General features: G+C 50.4%; 1 protein-coding gene across 1 annotated transcript in view; it reads left to right on the top strand.

Moving 5' to 3' along the window:
• The first annotated feature begins 557 nt into the window (after positions 1 to 557).
• The window catches only part of GYPC (glycophorin C (Gerbich blood group)), a 42,840-nt gene continuing 20,239 nt past the window's right edge, over positions 558 to 23,158 (top strand). Inside the window, exon 1 of the mRNA XM_034954263.3 lies at positions 558 to 3,086. Coding sequence (XP_034810154.1) covers positions 3,065 to 3,086 — 22 coding nt within the window. The 5' untranslated portion in view covers positions 558 to 3,064. The remainder of the gene's footprint in view (positions 3,087 to 23,158) is intronic.

The following is a 23,158-nucleotide window of genomic DNA, read 5'->3' as shown; positions in this document are numbered from 1 at the left end:
CCAACTCCGCTCCCAATAAGGAACTAGCACTGAGGATTTGGAAGGCAGTTTCCCATGAGCAGTTTCTTCCCTGAAGAGGAAGAGAAAATTCATCTCCAGGACTGGATCATACCATCTCACATCTTGGAGGGCTCTGCAGCTTGTATCAGCCACAGTACAGTCAATGAAGACACAGCTAGAACCGTCCATCCCGGCTGCACTGCAGAGCAAGCTCTTGTCACTGTGCTGAACTTCTGGGTTCTCATCTTTACAATGGACTCTTGGCAATACTCCGTTTAAGAGTATTTATGGGAACTAGACAAGATAAGAACTGGTTTATTATTGCAAGATATAGCTGAGGTTTTTTTTTAACTTCATTAATAAATATCCAACACATGAAGACACACTAATAATACATTTCTTGACTTATGTCAGACTGTTACCATATAATTAAATTTTTCACATAATTATTTTCCCTTCTTAAGAGTCATTTATTTAACATTAGACACTTTCATAGTTAAATTTTCTAAAATATGTCAAATGTTTCCCTGTTAGCTAATTTGCTACACACTAAGACACACTATTTACTTTCTTTTTCAAATGACTTGGGGTCCTTACTATGAACAAAGTATGTGTTAGAGGAGGAAGGGGGCCAATATCTTTAAGTAACTCCAGTGTACTCTCATTGTAATTACCTCTTTAATTATTATCGAATATATTACTCACAACAGCCTAACTTTGCAGATTGCTCCAATTTCCAGGCTGAGAAAAATGAGGCTCAGAGAAAGAAAGTGAAATGCTGAAGGTTACGCAGCTAGTAGGCAGTAGAGTAACTAACCCAGATTGAGTTCCAAAGCCCTGTGGTCTTTAATAGCGCAAGGAACTGTCACATCCTCCAGTGATGGCTGAAGCTGAGATTGCTTTAGTTCTGTAACAAATGCTACTTCGTTCTTGTATCTGACCTCTGCAGTTTGTGGGGCTTTCAATTTTCGCTGTTTAGTTCGTTAGTTTATTAATTTTTGGCTTCTTTTCTGTAAGGAATTCTCTGCAACATTTTGATGCCTTCAACCTGTCTTATTCCTAAGAAATTAAGGAAATCTCTTATGATTACGTCTAAGGCCAGTAGGTTCTAAATGAGTCTGTAAAAGTGACTTCTCTAAGTGTGCTGCAATGACCTAATGACTTGTCCGTTGTTACCTGGCAGAACTTTCTGCTTCTTTCCAACTTTCCAGCTGCATTTCAGATAATTAAAGTTGTTTTCTCTCAGGACAGAGGAGCGGGACTACTGTTCCACGTAGACATATGTGTATGTATTACCAAAAAAAAAAAGTTAAACTGTTAAAGTAATCACGGGTGCAGTGGCTCATGCCTGTAATCCCAGCACTTTGGAAGGCCAAGGTGGGTGGATCACCTGAGGTCGGGAGTTCGAGACCAGCCTGACCAACATGGAGAAACCCCGTCTCTACTAAAAATACAAAATTAGCCAGACGTGGAGGCACATGCTGGTAATCCCAGCTACTCGGGAGGTTGAGGCAGGAGAATTGCTTGAACCCAGGAGGCGGAGGTTGTGGTGAGCCGAGATCACGCCATTGGACTCCAGCCTGGGCAACAAGAGCAAAAACTCCGTCTCAGAAAAATAAATAAATAAATAAAAATAAATTAATCATTTCTCATTGCTGTTTATTAAATGCCTTTTCCGTTCCCACTGTGATTCTACAATCACTGCCTCTGTAAAACCCCGGAATGCAGGTGTTCTTGCCTCCATTTTATAGATGAGGAAATCAAGACTCAGGGCTTCCCCACCAGGCCAAAGGCATTCTGTGAGTAGTTTATTTCAATTCAACATGGCTGTGCTGCACATGGCAGTTGGAGTAAAGATCTATCAGCATCGGGGGTTCTTCATGATCTAACTAAAGTGAATCACGAGTGCTTTCCCACTGCGTCAAGAAGGCCTGGAGTTTGTGCAGCCCGGCTAGAGGTGAGCCAAGCCTCTGTGTTGCAAATCTCCAGGGCGCAGCCTCTCATTGTATTCAATGCAGATGACAGCCCCAAAGGCACAGCCCATACATTGTACAGACAGCTGGCCTGGCTCTCCGGATTGTGCAGGATAGGCCTTAATGGCAGAAGGTAGGGGAGAGAGTAAACAATGAAAAGCAGCACAGGAAGGTTCAGACATCACACAGGAGAAGCACAGGGTGTTCCCCTGGGTGGGGATTTAAAACAAGGGCTTCAAGTTCCCTGCCCTTGTCTCTGGGCAGAAGGGGCAGATAATGCTATGATACGTTTTTTGTAGGTGGTGCCATTTGACTGCATTTAACCAACAAAGGTATGTATCGAAATCCACGTGGAGGTTTTCATGGCAAAAGTAGAGCGAATTCACAAACTGCACTGTGTCTGGCAGCTTCAGACAAAAGCAATGGGAACAAATCACAACTCTTGTCCAGCAATTCTTCCTGTTTTGGAATGATCTTTGCTCAACAGCCCATCCATGAGTACAGGGCCCCCAAAGGCCAACAAGACAGGGACTCTCTCCAGGGACAAATGCCCCGCAGCTGAGAGAGGCCGCCCAGCTATCCAGCGGCCGCGCAGCCAGCCAAGATTTCAACACAGGTCTGCCCTATTTGGTCACCATCCCCGACAGTGCTGGGCCAGGCCATCATGTCACATTGGGGAGTTTTCCCTGCACTCCAGGGGGAATTCTCAACCACAACCTCTGTATCCGGTAGTGGCAGATGGAAAGAGAAACGGTTAGAAAAGCGTGGTTCTTGCGCAGGAAAGTTGGAGCAAAGAAGAGTTCAGAAGTGGGCGGGTGTGTGTTTAAAAAAAAAAAAAAAAGGGGTGGAAACCCCACCAGCCAAGTCTGCAGAAAAAAAATAAATGAAGTCTGCCTATCTCCGGGCCAGAGCCCCTCCCCTCGGCCCGCGCGGGAGGAGTGTGACCCAGGTGCCGCTTCCTCTCGCCGCCGAGGGTCAGGAGCCCGTGAGCGCGACCCTCCCCTGGCCCGGCCTGGCCCGGCCTGGCCAGTCCCCGCGGTCTCTGCCCGGGCTGACGCCCAGGACTGTGGTCGACGAGAAGCCCCAACAGCATGTCGTGGCCCCTCGGCCTCGGTGAGTACCCGCCGTGGGGAAGGGTCCTGGGGACCCACTGGAGGCCGCGGCCCGCAGCAGCCAGGGGCCGAGCCACGGCCACGGACGCCCTGGTGTCCCGGTCCGTGCCCGGCCTCCAGGCGGAGGAGGCGTCCGCTGGGCTCAGATCCCCGACTCCAGCCCCGGTTCCCCGGCGCCTGGGCTGCGCGGAGTCCCTGTCCCGCGTCCCGGACCCCTACGCGCAGCCTCCACGCGCTCCGAGCTGGAGAAGCCGCCAGCCCGCCCTCCCAGGGCGTGTCGCCCGCTTTCTGTTTCTTTGTGCGGGGCATGTGAAATGTGTGGGGCCAGAATTGTCTCCCTAAAGAACAGTAAGGTAAGAGTTCACATCACAAGTTGCTTCTGTGCTGCTCCCCAGCCAGGGTCCGACCGGCCAGGCTCCGGTGAACTCCAGGCAACTCCAGCCTTGCCCAGGGACTTGCTCGCTCCGCTGGGCGCCGCAAAGGCACACAGATGCGAGGGAATCCTGCGGCCTGGATCCTTTGGGGATTTGTAATTCCTCGCTGCTAGTTTTCTCTTTTAAACCATCACGTTTTCTTGCTGAGAGGAAATCATATGCGATGAAAGTCTTTGTAGATGCTTGGAAACATTGCTGGGCCTCTCTCTGCCCTCTTCCTCTGCCGTTCGACTTTTGCAATAAAAACTACCATTTGATTTTACCAAAAAACCTAATGTACATCCCTCTTACCCCCGTCCTGCCGCGGTCTGATTCTTAGAGTCTGTCAGAGAGGAGATATCCTGAGCCTACCATGTGACAATGATACCTTATTGATATGATAATGATATGGGTATTGGAGACACCAACTCTTTTATAAGTCTTTGAAATCCAGGGGGTTGTGAGGCCTCACCCCTCACCCCGCCTGAGCTTGGAGCTTGGCGTGGAGGAGTGCTGCTTCGGTCTACGTGTGTACACGGCACTCCATGTGCCTGTGGTTGTGCTTGCGTCAGCCTGGGAGTGCGCAGGCATCAGTGGTGCTTGGGAGCGAGGCCCCTCAGTCTGCACTGGGATCATCTGCACTGCCTATAAACAAGGCAGCCTCTCTTAGCTCCAGTTTCCTCATCTGCAAAGTAGGAAAGTAGGAATAATAACAGGAGATAACTCATCCAGCAGTACGAAGTGCGTATAAATGTCCCGGCACGGAGACTGACACATCCTAAGTGCTGGATCCGTGCTGGGCATGTTTATATAATTGTACGTGAGACTGTGGTTCCCGGAGCACGTAACTTGAGCATATGTTTATGTGTGTGTATACGGCGGGTCCTGGGTTAAAGGGACAGGAGCCACTGTCATTATTCCAATTCAGTCACTGAGGAGGTGAGGCTGAGAGGCATTCTCATGTCTGAAGAGGATGGGCTTGCCTGACCCCCGCCCCCGTGCCCAGCCCAGCCCAGCAGCCCAAGCAGTTCTCCAGGACTCAGGTTTCAGACCTTCAACACTTGCCTTGGGAGACAAACAGCGGTGCAGCCCTTGCTTGCAAGCCATTCCACATTAGACTTCGGATTGATTTATGGCAGGATCCCTGCTGTGCGAGAACTGCAGGGGGTGGGGGGCGGCTATTTCTTGCTGCTAACTCAGGCAGGATGTGTCTATATCCTGTCTCAGTTTATGTAGCTGCTCATCAGAGCCAGAGGTTAGAGCGGAGAGGACCCACTTCCGCCAGGCCGGCCTGCTCTGCTCAGCTCAGCTGGGCTAGGCCCCAATGCCACAGTTACTGCGCGTGAGTCATGCACAGCAATCCGTTGCCTTGCCCTTGGATGGAAGGGGTCAAGGCTCAGTGAGAAGACGGCCAGGTTTGGCAGCTTTATATAGAATTCACCGCCTCTGGCAGAAGCAGAGGATTGCATTAAGTGCCAAATGAAATTCCACCTCAGCCATTGCTCAATTCCTCCAGATGTCACTGGCACTGGGAGTCACATGATGCTGGTGGTCAGCAGCTGGACCCTTCAAGGGTGCCCGTGGTTGGGCAAGTATTTCTGGGGACTTGCAGAGCTCCCTGGGGAGCAAAGGGTTGTGAAGCACATTCTGCACTTGTGGTGGGAACAAGTGAACCCATCTGCAGTGAGTAAGAAGAGGTCCCCTCAACAGAGGTGAGAGGTTGGGCCAAGTCAAGTCAGTTTGCCTCTTCAGGTGGCAGACCTGTATGTACATCTATGCCTCAAGTGCCTGTCTGAGGCCACAGCCAAAACATCTTCCAGTAACTGAGCATACCCAGTGGGCCAACAAGCACGCTCTAAATACAAAACCAAACAAACAGTAAAGTTAACAGTGAATGAAGAGTTAAAAATAGGAGAAAGACACCTTCTCCCTACCTCAATGGCAATTACTTTATTTACTGAGGATAATCCTTCTAGAAGTAAATTTGTTGATACAAATATTTCTTATTTTACATAATAAAAATGCATTTTATATATTTTACTTCATCTTGTTTTTTTCCATCAGAATATCTCTTAAAGGTTATACCTTGTTATTTTCTTTAATCAGTTCCTCTGCTGATGGGCATTTAGGCTGTATGCAGACTTCATTTAATTTTTTTAAACCACACACAGTAGTCCTGTGACAATGAGTAAGGAGGATTTTACATGCACGTGTCTGTAAACTGTTAGGATAAATTCTCCCACCTCAGCATTTGATTTCTGGGACAAAGTGTGTATTCATTTAAAATGTTAGTAGATCTTAAGAAACTACCCTCCTAAAGGTCACACCGGTTTCTCATGCTCACAAATAGCCTATGAAAGTCACTATTTCCCTGCATCCTCACTCACACTGCATTTTTTATCTTGGCCAAACTGAGAGGTAAAAAAACAAAACAAACGCTGTCACTTTGGAATGAGCGTCTGTAATTAAGTGAGACTGAGCATGTTTTCTTACTTCCATAAGAGGTTGTATTACTTTTCTGGGAAGTGTCGGTTGATGCCTTTGTCCATTTCCTGTCAGCACCCCACCCCGGTGAGGAAACGTGCCCCAGAAGTGAAAGGACGTGTCCTCATCACATGACGAGTGAGGGGCAGAGCAGAGGCCAGAGCAACATCCGTGCTGTGGAGTCAGCCCTGGGTTTGACTGCCCTCCAATGTTCACCAGCTTTGGGAGAGAGAGGAAATACCTCAGCACCTCAGTTTTCCCATCTGTGAGTGGGAATGATAACAGCCACTTCCCCAGAGTCACCCGATGAGCAACAGCAGCAGGGCCTGGACCTGCTCCCAGTGGCAGAGGCTTGGGAGGTGGCTTTTGTTAGCGAAATTTATTGGAGCAAACCTGGCCTGAGGATGCTGGTAATTTCAGGAGTCACCCTCCAGACAGCTGTTGTTTTTCGCTTTTGATAAAATAACAACAAACTTAGATGCCGAGCCCTGGTAAGGGGCTTTCCTGGGTCTCCCCTGCACACCTGCTATGATAGGCATTTTCTTTTTCTTTTTCTTTCTTTTCTTTTTTCTTTTTTTTTTTTTTTTTTTGAGACAGAGTCTCGTGCTCTGTCACTCTGGCTGGAGTGCAGTGGTGTGATCTCAGGTCATTGCACCCTCCACCTCCTCCACCTCCTGCGTTGAAGAGATTCTCTGCCTCAACCTCCCAAGTAGCTAGGACTACCGGCATTCGCCACCACACCCAGCTAATTTTTATATTTTTTGTAGAGACTTTCGGATGAAACACCAGAGGCTCGGGGGAGATAAGCCGCCACAGGGCACCCAGGCACTGAGGGTGCAGCCAGGCTGTAGTTACAAACTGCCAGACCCCACAGGCAAATGAGGCCAACCCAAGGGGAGAGTTGCAGGGTATGTGGGCCCACAGCTTGTATGTGCCAGGCAGGGCCTGCTGCTGTAGCTCTGCACACTGAGGAACTGCATGCACAGACACTCAGGACCTGCCTGCCTCCCCCAGCTCCTCAGCCGGGCCTGTGTCCCACCCCAGTCCACCGTTGTGTCCATGCTGTGCTTTCTGTGGTCAGGTCTGGCCTGCTCTGGGCTGCTGCTGCCCTTGCCTGCCTCAGCAGCTGGCTCGGGGTGGCCCTCGAGCCCTCCCTCACGCACCGTCCCAGGCTTGCTGCCTTTCCAGCTGCACTTCTCACAACTGCTCACGACAGGCCCCTCAGCACGCCGCGGGCCTGGCACACACTCACCCGCTGGTCTGCTAGGACCCAGTTTCCCAAGCCTAGAAAATGACCCACCACAGCCCTGGGCACAGTTTGCAGCCCTGACAAATTCCTGAGTCTGCCTTTTCCCAGAATTCTGACCTCTCCAGGGGCTCTGTGACCCCGCCTGTCCCCACTCAGGGCCTGTCACAGAGAGGGGTTTGCTGAGCCACTTTGAGGCAGGTGGATGATTGCAGGGATGACCCAAGGCCCACCCTCCCAGGACTGCCACCAATTCCAATACCAAAAGAGCCTTTAAAAAGCCTTCACTCAGGAGCTCCTGGTCCAGAACTTGGCATGGACTTGGAGGCCAGTAAATACTAAGTTGAAATGGACAGGAGTCAACCCCAAACAAATTCTAAAGGCACAGTTGTTGGGCCCCAGGAATCCCACCTAGTCCTTCCCACCTTCTCACCCAGCTGGGGTTCATTTTCATATCCACTCCCTTCCCCTACCCCACCTCCCTCTCATCTTGGCCTGGGGTTTTCTTCAGATCCTTACATAATCGGAACTTCTGACAGAATGCTGGCTCCTCTCCTTAGACTATACATTTTCATTTTTCTACATTCTTCCAGAACAATGTTCCTATACAAAATCTTAACCCATGGCAGAAACTGGCAAGAGCCCATTTCCCATGTGCAGGCAGAGCCAGGCCCGCGACACTGGGTTCCTTCTTAGGCAAGGCGAGGGTTGGGTGGGCCCTGGCATGACTTCTCCAGCCCCTGGAGAGCCTCTGCAGTTCTGACCCCTTCACAAGTGAGCCCTGGGCTTGGTGAGGGGTGCCTGCCTCGCCTGGCATCCCCCAGCTGTAGATGGGGGCAGAGCAAGACTTGCTGCCGACCTGCCTGGCTCTGTGGTCTCTGCTCCCTCTCCCGTTCTGCTGGCGTCACCACCCCTCCTTCAGAACTCTCTATGGAATTGCATTCTAGTCTGTCTTGCTTCTGCTTATGCATGTGAAAGCCAGATGCCCCTTTTCTCTCTCTCTCTCTTTCTCTTTTTTTTTTTTTTTTGATACGGAGTTTTGCTCTTGTTGCCCAGGCTGGAGTGCAATGGCACAATCTTGGCTCACCGCAACCTGCGTCTCCTGGGTTCATGCGATTCTCCTGCCTCAGCCTGCCGAGTAGCTGGGATTACAGGCGTGCACCACCATGCCTGGCTAATTTTGTATTTTTAGTATAGACAGGGTTTCTCCATGTTGGTCAGGCTGGTCTCGAACTCCCGACCTCAGGTGATCCGCCCTCCTTGGCCTCCCAAAGTGCTGGGATTACAGGCGTGAGCCACTGTGCCCAGCCTACCAGATGCCCCTTCTCTTATTGCCAAAACACTGTGTTCACACACTGCTTGGGGCCAAGCAGGCACAACAGTGACCCCTTTCCAGGGCTCAGAGGAGGAAGCTCCGCTTCGGGGCATGTAGAGCCAGCCCTGGGCAGGGTGGCCTTGGTTATCTCCCTGCACCCCTGGCACACCCTGATGGCGCTGTTTATCTGCACTTTGCACGTGATGGTCTTGACTGACACATCCTCGCAGAGAGCCACTGCCAGGGCGCCTCACACCCGCTGCTCCCACACGCAGTGGGCATTTTTACGAGGGGCTCAGGCACAGGGTCTCCAGCTGACCCAGCCCAGCACTGCCACTCTTCCTCCTTGAACTCTGGAATGGAGAATCTTCACATTTTGTCAGCAGCCGATGGGCACATGTATTCTCAGCACAGTCTTAAAAGGGGGGAAATTATGGGTTGCCAGATGAAAACCTGATAAAACAATGATGCCTCTGGTGTGGGGCCCAGCCAAGCCATTCTCCTCTATTCACCGGGCAACAGGGGCCCATTGGATGTGAAATCCACTTTCGCTTGAGAAACTCATCCAGTGCTCTTGCCGAAACCTACACACAGGCCTTAGCAATGCTTGAAGCTTCAAGTTCAGGTTCCCCTTCTGTATTTTTTTTTAAACCTTTAGCTCAAATAGACTTTGTGTCAATTTGCTAGTGATAAAGGGTTAGCTTTGAAATCTGAGGATGAGGTTTTGGGTCTGGATCCACTATGAGCTGGCTGTGACCTGGGACAAGTTGCTGGTCCATCGTCTGGCACAGGGATGGCTTCACAGGGATGGGACCTGCCCAGCAGGGTCCGGCACTTCCTAGGTTTAATGCTCTGTCACTGCTATCTTCAAATTCTTCTCTTTCGAACAAGGGGCCTCATGTTTTTATTTTGCACTGGGCTCTGCAAATTCTATAGCTAGTCCTGAACCTGTCAACGGAGCTAATAACAGTCTCTACCTCAGGGCTTTGTTCGGAGGATTCAGTGTATTCTCACAGATAAACATCCTAGTGTAGTGCCTGGTATGTGCTCATAATTGTGCTTAATTGCTTCCGCTCACTGAGTGCGTGCGTGTGTGCTTAAACGCCAGCTTCCTCCCCCCTGCCCTGCTCCCTTCTTGCTCTCCAGACTCCTCAGATGTTTGCCCCTTTGCCACTGAAAGTCATACCCAATGACAGGGGGCCATCTGCATCTGTGTGGTCCCACAGAGACCAGGGCAAGGCCCTCTCGCTCCCGATGCTGCTCCTTCATGGTTTTTATTGTTTTTGTTTTTCTTTTGAGATGGAATCTTGTTCTGTCCCCAGGCTGGAGTGCAGTGACATGATCTTGGCTCACTGCAACCTCCGACTCCCTGGTTCAAGCAATTCTCCTGCCTCAGCCTCCCGAGTTGCTGGGATTACAGACATGTGCCACTACGCCCAGCTAATTTTTGTATTTTTAGTAGAGATGGGGTTTCACCTTGTTGGCCAGGATTGTCTCAATCTCCTGACCTCCTGATCTGCCCACCTTGGCCTCCCAAAGTGCTGGGATTACAGGCATGAGCCGCCACGCCCAGCCTCCTTCATGTTTTTATCCAAGAGTCAGCACTGCGGTGGAGACAGCCCAGAAAACACACGCAGGCCCTGCTCTTGGCCACGCACGCCAGCTGTGTGATGGGGAGCAAGCCTCTTACCTTCCGGAGCTCCATTTCCTCACATCACCCTGGAGAGAGGTCGTCTTTACCCCCACCTCATCTGGGCACCAGCCCCTCAACCACTCATACCTGGGCCATCTGGTTCTCCATGGAGAAGAGTAGGCTCTTTGAAAGCACCGTGTGAGTGAAGGAATGAGTGAATGAGTCAGTAAACGGATGGAGGGATGTGAAGGTCCATCCATGTAGGGAAGCAGGGTCTGCAGAGAATGCCCTGGGCCCCAGCATTCACTGCACCCTCTCCCTGCCCTGGGCGAGGCCCTGACCCTGGTGCACTCTAAGCTCCTCTCAGCTCAGCCCCTGACCTCTCCCCCTGCCTGCCAGTGCCCCTCCCCTGAGTGTGAAGCGGGGGGCCTCCTTCCCATGGCTCACCTGGCCCTCATGCGCTCTACCTTTCAATGTCTTCTTTAGGCAGTCATTTCTCCTTTTTCCTTCATGCTCCCCTTTGAATGGGCTTGGACCTGGGTCTCTCTAAGGTTCTGGTCTCTCTCTGTCTCTCTCTCTCTCTCTCTCTCTCTGGAGAAAGCTCCTTCTCAGCCTTTTCCAGCTTTTCCAGGTCCCAAACTCCTGGGAGTGGAGCCAGGCCTTGCTTGATCATGCCCTGGAAGGACTTGTCATATGAATCCCTTTCCTTCAACTTCTGCAAAACTTCTCATTTTAGCGAAATTAATTTCAGTTATGGTTGAAAATCCTGAGTATTCCCTTTTTAAAAAATTTTCAGAGTCTTTTTTTTTCTTTGTCACTGATTCTCTACACTGTCCTGAGCCATCCTCCTCATCTGGTGACTGTAGCCCTGTCTCAGAGAGTAGAGATGAGGCTCCACTCCACAGACGCCATCTCATTTAGCCCTCTGGCAGCCCCAGGGAGGTATTTTTATCTCCATTTTGCATGTGATGATACCGAAACTAGCAAGTGGATGTGACTTCCAGAGAACCTACCAGCCCCTCACAGCTCCTTCTCTTCCCCCTCTACATTGAAAGCTCAGCCAGGGCCTGACCCCAGATGCAGTGCTCAGAGACCACACTGCTTCTAGAGGCCCACAACAGTATTAGAGCTTCTTTTAAAATCAGAAGGAAGGAAATGAACCTCTAAGATCAAATAGTACATTTGCCTTTATACCAATGCAGCTATACAATATGATTTCTAATATTTGGGAGGAGAAGGGACCCATAAGGTAAAGCACCTTGGCCCATGGAAGTCACCCTGTGACCTGAGCTCAGCCCATTGGAGGTTGAGGGGCTGAAGCCCACTGCCTCTGCTCTCCCTGCCTGAATCTGCCCCTTGCTCCCAGGGCTCTGATCCTCCTCTACGTTGGCAGTCCTGGTTCCTTAGCAGTTCTGTCTGTCACGGGAGGACTCCCTGGGCTGGGCATCTGCAGGGGCAGCCTCTACCTCTCCCTGTGGGACTTCACTAACACAGCTGGCGTAGATGCTAGGGAAGCTCAGGTCATGCACTACTTGCTGTCTTTCTCTCTCTCTCTCTGTGTCTCTCTCATTTTCTATCTCTATCTTTCTCTTACTCTTTTGGCCTTTTAAGTCAGAAGAATAGGCTACTCTTCACTTACAAGTTTAAAAATAAGTTGTCTTTGCCCTATTTCATTATTGCAGAAGCAATTCCTGTTCATTGTAGAATTGTATGAACAAGATCAAGAGGAAGGATGTAGGAAGAATCTCTATGGGGAAGAGGGTGACTTTGAGATACAGTCTCTTGCCCTGATCTGAGCTTTCAGTTACCTAAGGTACAGTACAGTAAGATACTGAGAGAGAGAGAGAGACTAGTTCATATAACTTTTATACAGTACATTGTTACAATTGTTTTACTTCATTATTCATTGTTGTTAATATCTTACTGTGTCTAATTTATAAAATAAACTTTATCATAGTTATTCGCATATAGGAAAACTATCATGTATGTAAGGTTCAGTGGTATCTCTGGTTTCAGGCATCCGCTGGGGGTCTTGGAAAGCATCCCCCATAGGTAAGGGGGAACCACCGATTCATGGGACAGATAGATGATCATCCAGTGGCAGCTCGGAGGGAGATTAAGGCACAGATAAGGCTGGAGGACGTCAGTGTAAAGAGGCCACCCTGTGAGGGGCCCAGAAGGGAGCCCTGGAGACCCTCTGGGTGCATTGATCACCTCAGATGGGGGCCCAAGGGATGACGACGCAGGGCAAAGCAGACTCGGCACAGGTGCCTGGGGCTGTGCACGCCCTGGCAAGCGCCCACTCTGCCCTGCTCCGCACCTAGTGAGGACGTGTAACACACACAGTGCCTCCTTTAATGCTGAAGGCATCACACAGATGCAGATATTATTAATTCCAGTTTAGGAAGACAAAAAGTGAGGCTCAAAGAGGTGATTTCCCCAGTGCTTCCCTGTGCATCACTGACACGCTCTCTCCTGGAAGCCAGGTGTGTCTTCCTCCAGCTCTGGGACTCTGCAGCCTGCCCTGCTGGGAGGGGGCTGCCCATGACCCCTTGCCCTTCTGCTCAGCTCGTTACAGCCCTGAGGTCACTCTCCTGGCCTCTGAAGAAAAGGCCTTTCTTTGTTCCCCCCACACCCGGAACCACTTGTGTTCCCTCTGCCATCCTCCGCAGGCACCCACCTGTGTCCCAGCAGCTGCGAATGCAGTGCTCAGAGTGGTACACAAGGGCTGGGTTGTGACAGCCCTGCCAGCCCAGGCCAACCCAATCTTCCCCCGGGGAAGGAGTGGGCAGCTGCCTCCCAAGGTCACTACAGGGGCACTGGGAGAGAATAATGCCCCCACCAACTCCTGGCCAATTCCTGGAATGCCTCCACCGTGGAACCACCCCTGGGCTGGCGACTTTATTCTGTGTTAAAGTACAACAAGCCAGCTGGAGGATCATTGTCACTGCATGACTGCAATTTCTGTTACACTTTGCTAGGCACTTTCAAATCTGTTTCCTCTCTTCATTCGAGAGATACTAGTCTCCCTCTTTCGCAGGTAAATAAAGCAGACCTCAGGAAAGTTTGGTGACTTGGCAGAATTTACACAACCAGGTTGCAATAGAGGGAGCCAGACTGGACCAGTCCTCGGTCCCTGACTCCTTTGTGAGTGTACTGTTCAGGCCACTGAAACTCATTCATCATTCTTAAGTGGGAGGGGCTGAGGCTGAAGAGTCATTGCAAGTAAGAAACTGTGATGCTGGCCTTCCATTCTCCTGCTCCCCTCCCCTCCCTCCCTACACACACACACACACACACACACACGCACACACATATGCACGCACACACACAAGCACACACACATTTCTTCCTACACGCCATCTCCTTGCGTTTCTTAGCAGCAGACAGGTATCAGACCCAGACCTGAGGCAGACCCTTGGGGATCTGGTTCGGGACAGGGCAGACAGGCATTTGGTACATGGATCCTACTGACCTCCCAAAGATAACTAGAAACAAATGTAAGAACTGCTGCCTACAACATCTTTTGGCCTTGGGTGTTAGGTGCCCCATGCTTTTGAAACTTTTTCTACTCCACTATTTTTAGGACTCTGTTCCCACTTCTTTGCTCAGTGTAGAGCATCTGCCATGTAGAATATCTCCTCATAGCCTCTTCTGTCTGCTTGTCACTCCAGGTCATTGTAGCCATCAGACCCCACCTAGCAGACAGAGGATTTAGAGACAGAGGATTTAGAGATACGTGGATTTAGAGAATTCAGCAAGGCTGTTTTGCTTATTTTTGGTTTGGGTTCAGCACTAAGTCTCCCATACCCTTCTGCAATGAATCCCTCCGGAGTGTATCAGTAAAGAAAACAGAAACAACCTTCCCCAATCATACCCCAGCAGTTAAATATTTGAGTCAGTTTCCAGACATGACTCCTACATGCATTGCCTATCACATGATCTGGATATCTTTTTTTTTTTCTTTTTTTTTTTTTTTGGAGATGGAGTCTTGCTCTTGTTGCCCAGGCTGGAGGGCAGTGGCATGATCTCGGCTCACCGCAACCTCCTCCTCCCAGGTTCAAGCAATTCTCCTGCCTTAGCCTCCCGAGTAGCTGGGATTACAGGCATGCACCACCACGCCTGGCTAATTTTATATTTTTAGTAGAGACGGGGTTTCTCTATGTTGGTCAGGCTGGTCTCAAACTCCCAACCTCAGGTGATCCGCCCGCCTTGGCCTCCCAAAGTGCTGGGATTAGAGGCATGAGCCACCACGCCTGGCCTGTGGAGTCCTTTTCTAAGTTCCAAGTCTGCAGGGACCTCTTGTGTAGCAGGTGACCTGAGCCCTGAGCCTTGAACTTTTCATCCACTTATAGTGAATACAGTCAAGAGCCCCACCATTCAGATCATCCCAGTCCAATCTGATGCATTTGATTTTAATCCGGGGAGTCCCTACTGCATGCAAGGTGCTGCACAGGAGACATAAAGGGACAAAGACCATATCTTCAAAGGGGCTTCAGCCTAGTAAGGAAGGGGAGATCCAGGAGCATCAGAAAACTTATTCTGATAAGTCAAAATGCTGATTAGAGACACGTGGCTCAGCAGACTGCTTGCTGCACCTGGCTCAGACACAGGTAATAGTGCCAGGCTGCTTTGAGATGAAGGCCACATCTTCCTGAACTTTCAAAAGAAGGGGGTCTTCACCTGGGATCCCCACCCTAAAAGTCACACACACACAAAAGAGTGTCACAACTACAAATCTCTATTGCAGTATTTTTGTTTTTGACTTTTTTTGCAGCAGTGGCAATTTTATAAAATTAATTCTTAGATGAAGTCTAGAGATACATAAGAGATAAAAGTCCATCTGACCCATTTGAGTAAGGAATAAGGCCTGGTGGCCACACCCCCAGGGCCGCTTGTGATGGCTCACTCCCGAGACAAGTTTGAGATCTCCTGCCTGGTGCCTTCCAGAGCCAGAGCAGTTAACTGATGCTCGGTCACTATTTGCTCTCAAGGAGGACACTTTGAGGCCTGGATCTCAGACAATCCCTCCATAGCAGACGTCTCTACCCCATACAGTTGTGAAATGCTCTCATTGTGGTTAAATATTTGCCTACAGCCAACTACAATGCACACACAGCTGTTTATCACTTTACCAATTAGTTCCATGAGAAAAATGCTTATCAAACTTCAGAAGGTCTACGCTCAAACTCCAGGAAGAAAATCTGAAATGTTAAAAAAGAGACTGGATACAAAATTGGATTGCGAGAGCAATTCATCCGCAAGCAATTACTAATCACTTTATACATCCCTGGTTCCACCATCATTGGAAACATTTGGCGTTATGGTGGTTCTCCCCTGCCGTCAGTCCTCAGAATTGAGAGGGGACAAAGGTGTGAGATGAGATGGCTGCCCTCGAAGCCTTGCTGGGCTTCTTGGGACAGCAAGGTTCACATCATGACAGGAATAAAAAGCATCCAGTCTTCCTGGTGAGAAATTTCTTATCACACGAATTCAGGTTTCGGATCGAATTGCCTATGACTTACTGCGATTAGTTGCTGAACTGGCTCAATAGCTATCTAGCTACTTAGAGAATAACTTCAAGGAGTATAATTCCCCCAACGTAAATGGGTGCTTTTCTAGCTAATAGGAAATTATAGTAAATTTTGACCTAGTTAGACATAGTCGCAGCTTGTTGAATTAAAATCTTGTGCTTGAAGAGACAAGTTGTTGGTGATCAATGCTGACTGCTGAGGATGCTCTAACTCTGGAGAATGAATTGGTAAAGACAAGTTGCAGGGATACAAAGCAGGAAGAACAGTGCTGATGTCCAGAGTTCACTACGTGCGCAGTGTTGCCTGGTGACATTTGTCCCTGGTCATCATCCTGTGCTGCGAGTGGATGCTCCAGGCCGTGCCCCATCCTCAGGGTACAGGACATGTCTGTGAGTGTCAGGGTTGTGATTCAAGCCCAGGGGTTCCAACCCCTAGGCTATCTCTTAATCCCTGCACAGCACCACCCCTCCCTCATATGTGCAGAAACTGGGGAGTTTCAAGGGAGAACAGAGTATCCTCTCCCAGAAGGAGGGAGAGAAAGTTGGTTCAAGCAGGCTGTCGAGTACATTGATTTATATCAGGCCTTGGTAATTCGCCCTGGGTCATTTCTTATTTCAGAATCCTGGAGCCTCTGAAAAACCCTTTTGGGACAGGATATTTTTAAACAATTTATTTGAGCGAAATGAAGCTTGTCACTCACTGAGAAAACCAACAATGCTAGAGGAAGTCAAAATGACTCTTTCAGGACGTGGCGGTCACAGGAGGATGAAATCCACGGTGTTCCTTCGAAGTTCCAATGAGCTAGTGTTTCCCGCTCATGGGCACTTCTGAGCCTTATTATTATTATTTCCTGGAGGCTTTTGTCCTCTGCCTAACTCTCTTCATGGTCCTAATCTCTTCTGTTTCCAGGGTGGTGCTTTTGGTAAAAGCCTTCTCTGAGGTTGCAACATCTCAGAGGCACAATTATCTGAGTTTCTGGCCACATCTCGTCTTCCTCGGCCCAGGGCTGTGGGAACAGAGGCTGAACTGTCTGGAGGATGAAAGGATGAAAGGCTGGCCTCTCACTGCCCTGCCTCCTGCCCTGAGAGCCCCAGTGGTTCTCAAAGACGGTTCTCCTTTGAATTCCCTGCGTGTGAGGCCCTCCCCAAGGAAAAACAAGTTCTCTCTGCTCCAGTTCATGATGTCTCCTTCTGAGACCGCAGCTCCCACTCAGGGAGGCTTGTGCTGCAGCACGCCACTGCCCAGAGCTGCTCTAGCCTCACTGGACCAAGCCTTAAGTTTAGCCAGGACTCACTTGCTGGGGCCCTTCTGGGACACCCCGATTCCACCCTGGGGCTCAGGATTGCCTGGAGAAGTCTCACTGTGCAGCGCCTCTCCAACCAGTGCACTCACAGAGGGGCACAAAGAGCCCAGCAGGCCACCCACCTCACCTCCCCATTGCTGTCTCGGCCCTGCCATGAGCCAGTGAGGGTGGCCTTGGGGTACTGGTTTCACCCCCTTTGGCCTCTGCTTCCCCAGCAATGCCTGTGTCCTCACAGGCACTTCTGTAATCCCTAGAAGGGACTGAGGCAGCAGGGATGTGCCTGCGCTCTGACAAGAAGCAGGATATCACATGGGTCACAGGCTTCGAGGGGGCCAGGCTGGGCTACAGGCACAGCTCAGCCTCTTGGTGGCTTAGTCCCCACAGGCACCTTGCGTGAGAGGCTGTGGATGAAGGCCCAGGCCTAGCACGGGGCACACACTCAGTAAATGTTAGCCAGGGAGGGACCACAAAGACTCAGAGACAGGGAGACTTAAACAGGAGGGCTGCAAACTGAGACCCACTGCCAAATCCAGCTGCCCCCTATCTGCACACTTGAAGCTTTCTTGGGGCCCAACAGCACCTATCATTTACGGAGTGTCATGTGCTGCTTCCCTGCTACAATAGCAGCATTGAATCTTTGCCATAGAGACCGGTGGCCCCCAAGTCTAAACTATTTACTGTCCAGCCCTTTATAGACTCCTGACTTTAACCAACAGGAGACTCTCTGATGGCACAACTTCTAGGCCTGGGCCCATCTGACCCCATTGCACCTCAACCCCATGAGTGGATGGGAAGCCATGGAAGAAAAATCCACCCTGAGGTCAGGGAGCAGGCAGCAGCCAGGGAGGCCCACTAACCTGGGCCCACGAGAAGAGCATCAATTCCCATTCCCTGACCTTCCACTGCCCAGGCTGCTAGCGGGTAGGAGGGGCTCTTGTAGTCTTCCCCTCTCTCCTGCCCTCCTCCTACCTCCTCTGGAAATACAGGCACTCGGGGCTTTGCCTCTGCCTTGCAGAAAATCCCCACCTCACTGGGCAGGTGCAGGAGGGAGAGCCAGAGCAGGTGCAAGCATGCGAGGCAGGCTTCCCTGAGCCCGACAGCCAGGGACAACCAGCTAACACCCAAGTTCAGAAAACAGTGCTTTATCACAGGCACGAGCACAGGGGAGCAACCTCTCCACGCACGGGGCCAGGTGTCAGCTGTGCACTTGCATGCTTCCTTATTGGAACCTCTCCCTACCGGGAGGCCATCATTAGATTTGGAGATGGAGCCTCGGGGGTCAATGTGTGTCCGTATTTGTCCAGTCATAACCTGATAGCTCCTGAGCTCAACCGTGGTCTCCTGGAGTCCACACTTCTGCCAACTGCCCTAGCACACACGTGGCCTGGGAGCTCAGATTCCACAAATGGTCACTGAGCACCAGCTGTGTGTCAGGCCCAGGCCAAAGCCCTGGGAATAAGACAGTGAACAAACCAGCAGGAATCCCAAGAGGACCTCACACTTTGGCGAGGTGGACACATGGGTAGGATGCCCAGTACATCAGATGGCACTAAGGGCTGGGTGGCCAGTGAAGCCGGGAAGGGAGATGGAAGGTGAGGAGTGAGGGGGTGCCATCTTATAGGGTGGCCATAGAAGGCTTCACTAAGGGTGGCAATGTTTGAGAAAGCCCTGAAAAAAGTGAGTGATCCAGACATGGGGCCATCTGAGAGAAGCATGACAGGCAGAGAGCACAGCAAGTGCAAGGGTCCTGAGGCAGGTGCAGGCTTGGTCTGACCAAGACACATCCAGGGCCAGGTGGCTGGGGGAGGAGGGAGGGAAAAGGTAACTGAGAGATGCAGGTGGACAGGTGAGGTGGCAGAGAGATGAGGGGACCACCTCCCGGCACCTGTTACAGCATCCAGAATTCCACCATCCCCTCTAAGTCTTGGAGACTTCAAGGCCCCTCCAGAAGGCTCATGACTCTGAGGAGGTGCCCTTCTGCATCTCACCTTAGCCCTAACTAGAGACTGAGAGGAAGGCCCGGGCAACTTGTGACATGAGGTGGGAGCTGGGAAGGAGGAAGAGAATAGTGAGCCCTCCTGCAGTCCCTGAAATGGGGGGCTTCACACAGTGCCCAATTTGCACTTTCACCTGCACACACACAAACACACACATACACACATACACACACACACACACACACACAAAGGCCAGCTTTCAGAGCCTGTCTGAAATTGTCAGATGTATCTTTTGGGTGCCTGGCCCTGCAGGGAATGAGTGTGAGTGTGGGTCCCCTGTCCCCTCAGCACCTGCAGTCCACAGAGCACACAGGACACTTAGGGAGCAGGGAGAATGTGCATGGACCCCTCAACTGCAGCTCTGGGTCAGTGCAAGCCCTGGAGGCATCAGCCTCAGAGAGAGCACAGAGCAGCAACCTTCTCCCCTCAGGGTGGAGGGGCTGGCCCAGCAGTGGACAGAGAACAGAACTGTGAAAGGAGGTGGATAAGGGAGGTCTCGACCTGCTGCTTCTAGGTCCAAGCTGCCACCTAACCTGGGGGAGGAAGGCCAGGAACCACACTCAGCCCCACCCACACTTCCCTGGCACAATGAAAGCACAGCCCAGATACATAGCCTCCTTCTCCTCTCTGAAATCAGAGAGGCAGAGAGAACAGCTCGGCCTCACACAGCTCAGGCTAGAACCCAGTATTCCACCACCTCAGTCTTATCCTCACCCATGTCAGAGGTACAGACTAATGTAACTCACCCAGAAGGCAAGTCACACTCGAGGTCAGGATCCTAATACCCAGAAGGGTATTGGGAGACCCAGAAGGGTATTGGGAGGTGCTTTTCATCTGCTTGATGTGATGAACGGTCCAGGGAGGGCAAGCGAGCGAAGCCCTCCAACCCAAGCACAAGGGCTCTTTCTGTGCTCTTTCTGTGTGCCTCCTGTCCTAAGTAATATGATGCCAGGACAAGAATCCAGTTGCTCCGGAAGAGACTGACTCCTGATTCCCGCGCTTCTCGTCTTCACCTAACATCTTGGAAGTTGGCCGCTGGGCATCTGTCTGTACTTGGAATCACTCATGCACACCAAAACACATTCACATTTCTTATCCCTCTGTCCTCACCACAGCCTGGGACAGTGGCAGGGTGGGGGTGGAGAAGGTGATCACGTTCACTGAGCCCTCCCTGTGCCAGTCGAGCTGCCAGTGTGCTCTCGGGAGGAGAGTGTCATTATGCCCTTGTTTAAAAGACAAGGTCTGGGGTCCTAACGCAACTTGGTATCCTGAGTGTTCCTAAATAAATGGGATTGGAAAGGTGTGAAATAACAATCCTAAAGCCACACCAATAGCAAATGGCGGAGCCACGACTAGAATTCAGGTGTTTTCCACAACCTCTGTCCCCCACAGATTCCTGGGCAGGCAGACCGTGCCAACTCCTCTTCTCAGTTCAACCAGGTGCTTTAGGTACCATAATTTTAAGTGGACAAATGGTTTCATGCTTAAACACTGCCAGATCCTCTCCATGAGATGCACACGTGTACACACATACATGCACACACACTCACACACACACATGCACATGGGCACAGGCACACTGTTGGGAGACTTAAATGACACCTCTTAAATCCAGGAGGATCAGCCTCTTGGATTTAAGCTCGAGTCTCTGCTGAGCTTGGACCCTATGCGACCTGAGGGCTCCCAAGTCCTTCCAGAGCAGGACTGTGGCGCCTTGTCCTAAGAGACCCTGTCTCTGAATAGAAAGTAAGACACCCGCCTCCTGTCAGCAACATCAGGACACAAAGCCCGGACTCACAGGCAGGCTGTATGTGGCTGTGTCTGAGTGTGCCTGGGCATTATATTATAATATTTCTTCCAAGGGCCTTCTTTCTATCCTCTTATTCAAGCAGATGGAAATGGCTCCTCCACCCAGGCCTGCCACTGATAAGCCTCTGAGCGGGAGAAGCAGAACTGAGCCTCTTATCAGTCAGCTGCAGGGGTACCTGGTGGGCCTGTGCTGGGTGGCCTGGTGCTGATAAAATGGGCTTGGGCCAGCCGCTCACCAGCTGCTCCCTCAGACCCATCCCCAGGCCCCAACCTCTTAGAAATGGGAGCAGTGAGACCCAGAAAACTTCTTTACTTTCTGAGATACCAAAGCAAGGCAGGCTTCTCGGGGCTATGGGCAACAGGAAGGACCTGATGGGAAACAAGTGGGGATACAGGCTCGGCAAGGCCGCGGATGGAGAAAGGGGCACTAGAGAGGCCCTCGAGCCCTGAATGTGGTGGTGGGAGCTGGTGCCTCCCACAGGTGTGACAGGATTTTGCGTGTGCTGAGAATTCCCTGTGAGGCAGACTCTACTGCTCCCATGTGACGGCACTGAGCCTCAAAGAAGATGGAAGCTTTTTTTTAAGTGTTTTATTCATTTAAGGTATGATGTGGTGTGGTCGGGTTGGAAGCCAGATCTGCTGGTGCCGAAAGCCCAAGCACCTTGCTCCTTCCTGGGAGCTCTGGCTGGAGGGGTTCACCCCTCCGAATCCCACCCCTGCCACACACACACACCCTGTTTGAGACAGCACATTTTACCTTCAGAAGTTAACTTTTTTCCTCAGCTTCTGTTACTGTTAACCCCCCAACACATTTGGTGAGTTCAAACGGAGTCTGGCATGCAATATTTGGGACATACTTGTATTCAAACAATTTTCATTTTTTATCTGAAAGTCAGATTTCACTGGCTTCCTGTATTGTGTCTGGCAGCTGTGGTAGAAAAGGACCTGAACATGGGTGTTTCTGAAAGGGTCCCAGATGATTCCAAGGTGCAGCCATAGCTGAGTGCCCAGGGTGAGTGGCTCCTGCTGAGCACACCCACCTGCTGCAGCCCTACCAGGCCCCGCCACAAAGCCCAGGGTGGACGGACCCTTCGTCATCAGAAACATCCTCCAAGGGGCTTTCCCAGATTCCCTTCCCATCCTTTGCATCCATCTCGTGGATTCCTCCCACAATGAACAGAAATCTATTTTGTATGTAAATGTAGAATCTGAGACACATCTTAATTTTTAATACTTTACTGTAATTGTGGAAGTGATTCAATAATGGGGCATGTGGGAACATAGAATAATAAATAATTATTCATAACCCTCCTACATCTCCCATCACACTGATGTTCCCTTCATTCGCGTCTACTCACACTCCTGCTTAAACCCCAAATTCTCAGACCGCCAGCCTCTCCTGAAGCTCCTACCTCACACCCAGACCCTTGTCTCTGTCCATCATCCACTCCTGTGAGCCTCTCATTGTGTCATCCTGATTCTTTCTCAGTAGCTTCTAAGTGCTATTCTAAACAATGGGCTCTCCTTTCCATCCCTACCCTGCTTCAAAACTCTAGAGAATCCCCTTCTCTATGACCTCTTCACCTGTCGTGGCTGTTCGTCACTACCCGAGAAAACGCAGACTTCTTAGTCTGATCTTCAGGATCCTTCATTGCCCTTTCCTCACCCAAGCAGGTGAGTAATAAAATTTATTAGTGATATTCACCGTAGTAGTGATGGTGGAAGAAGTAATAAGACAAGGAAAAGAAAAAGAGAAAAATAAGCTAATGATATGTACTGGGTTTAGCCATTTATATTCTTTCATTTTTTCCCACCTAAAACCACAGAGTTTATACTTCCCAAAACAACTCAGAAGTAGTTATGTTAAATGTGTAAAGAAAAATTAATGCATTTGTTTCATTATGAAACCATCTATACTTGAAAATGACACAATTATTTGAAATCTGTACAACCTGGCTTCTTCCAGCTGTGCTGTGAGCCCTCCACACAACCTGGCTTCTCTAGGAGCCTCTAATCCTGATTGAAGAAACAGATCCACCCCTGTAACTGCCTCATGTCTTTTTGGGTAACTGCTTTCACTCTGTTACTTGGTTTGCTTAAGCAAAGGTTTCTTGCCTTTATCAAGGAAATTAGCACACCAGTCTGACAGAAGAGTAGATTGTGTTTGCGCTTACCCTTCTTCTCCTAAAATTAAGTGTTAGCTTTCAAACTTGCTTTTGAAGTGCTAAGAACCCTGATGATAAATGATGAACAAAGCCTCCTGTTTACATTGGAAGCATCAAAACAGCAGGACTGGGCCAATTCACCCATTCCTGTTGATCATTAGACATTAACTGGTT

The sequence above is a fragment of the Pan paniscus genome, chromosome 13, assembly GCF_029289425.2.
Source record: "Pan paniscus chromosome 13, NHGRI_mPanPan1-v2.0_pri, whole genome shotgun sequence".
In the NCBI taxonomy this organism is placed as follows: domain Eukaryota; kingdom Metazoa; phylum Chordata; class Mammalia; order Primates; family Hominidae; genus Pan; species Pan paniscus.
Note: the sequence above shows the minus strand (reverse complement) of the source record. Positions and strands in the feature narration are given on the sequence as shown.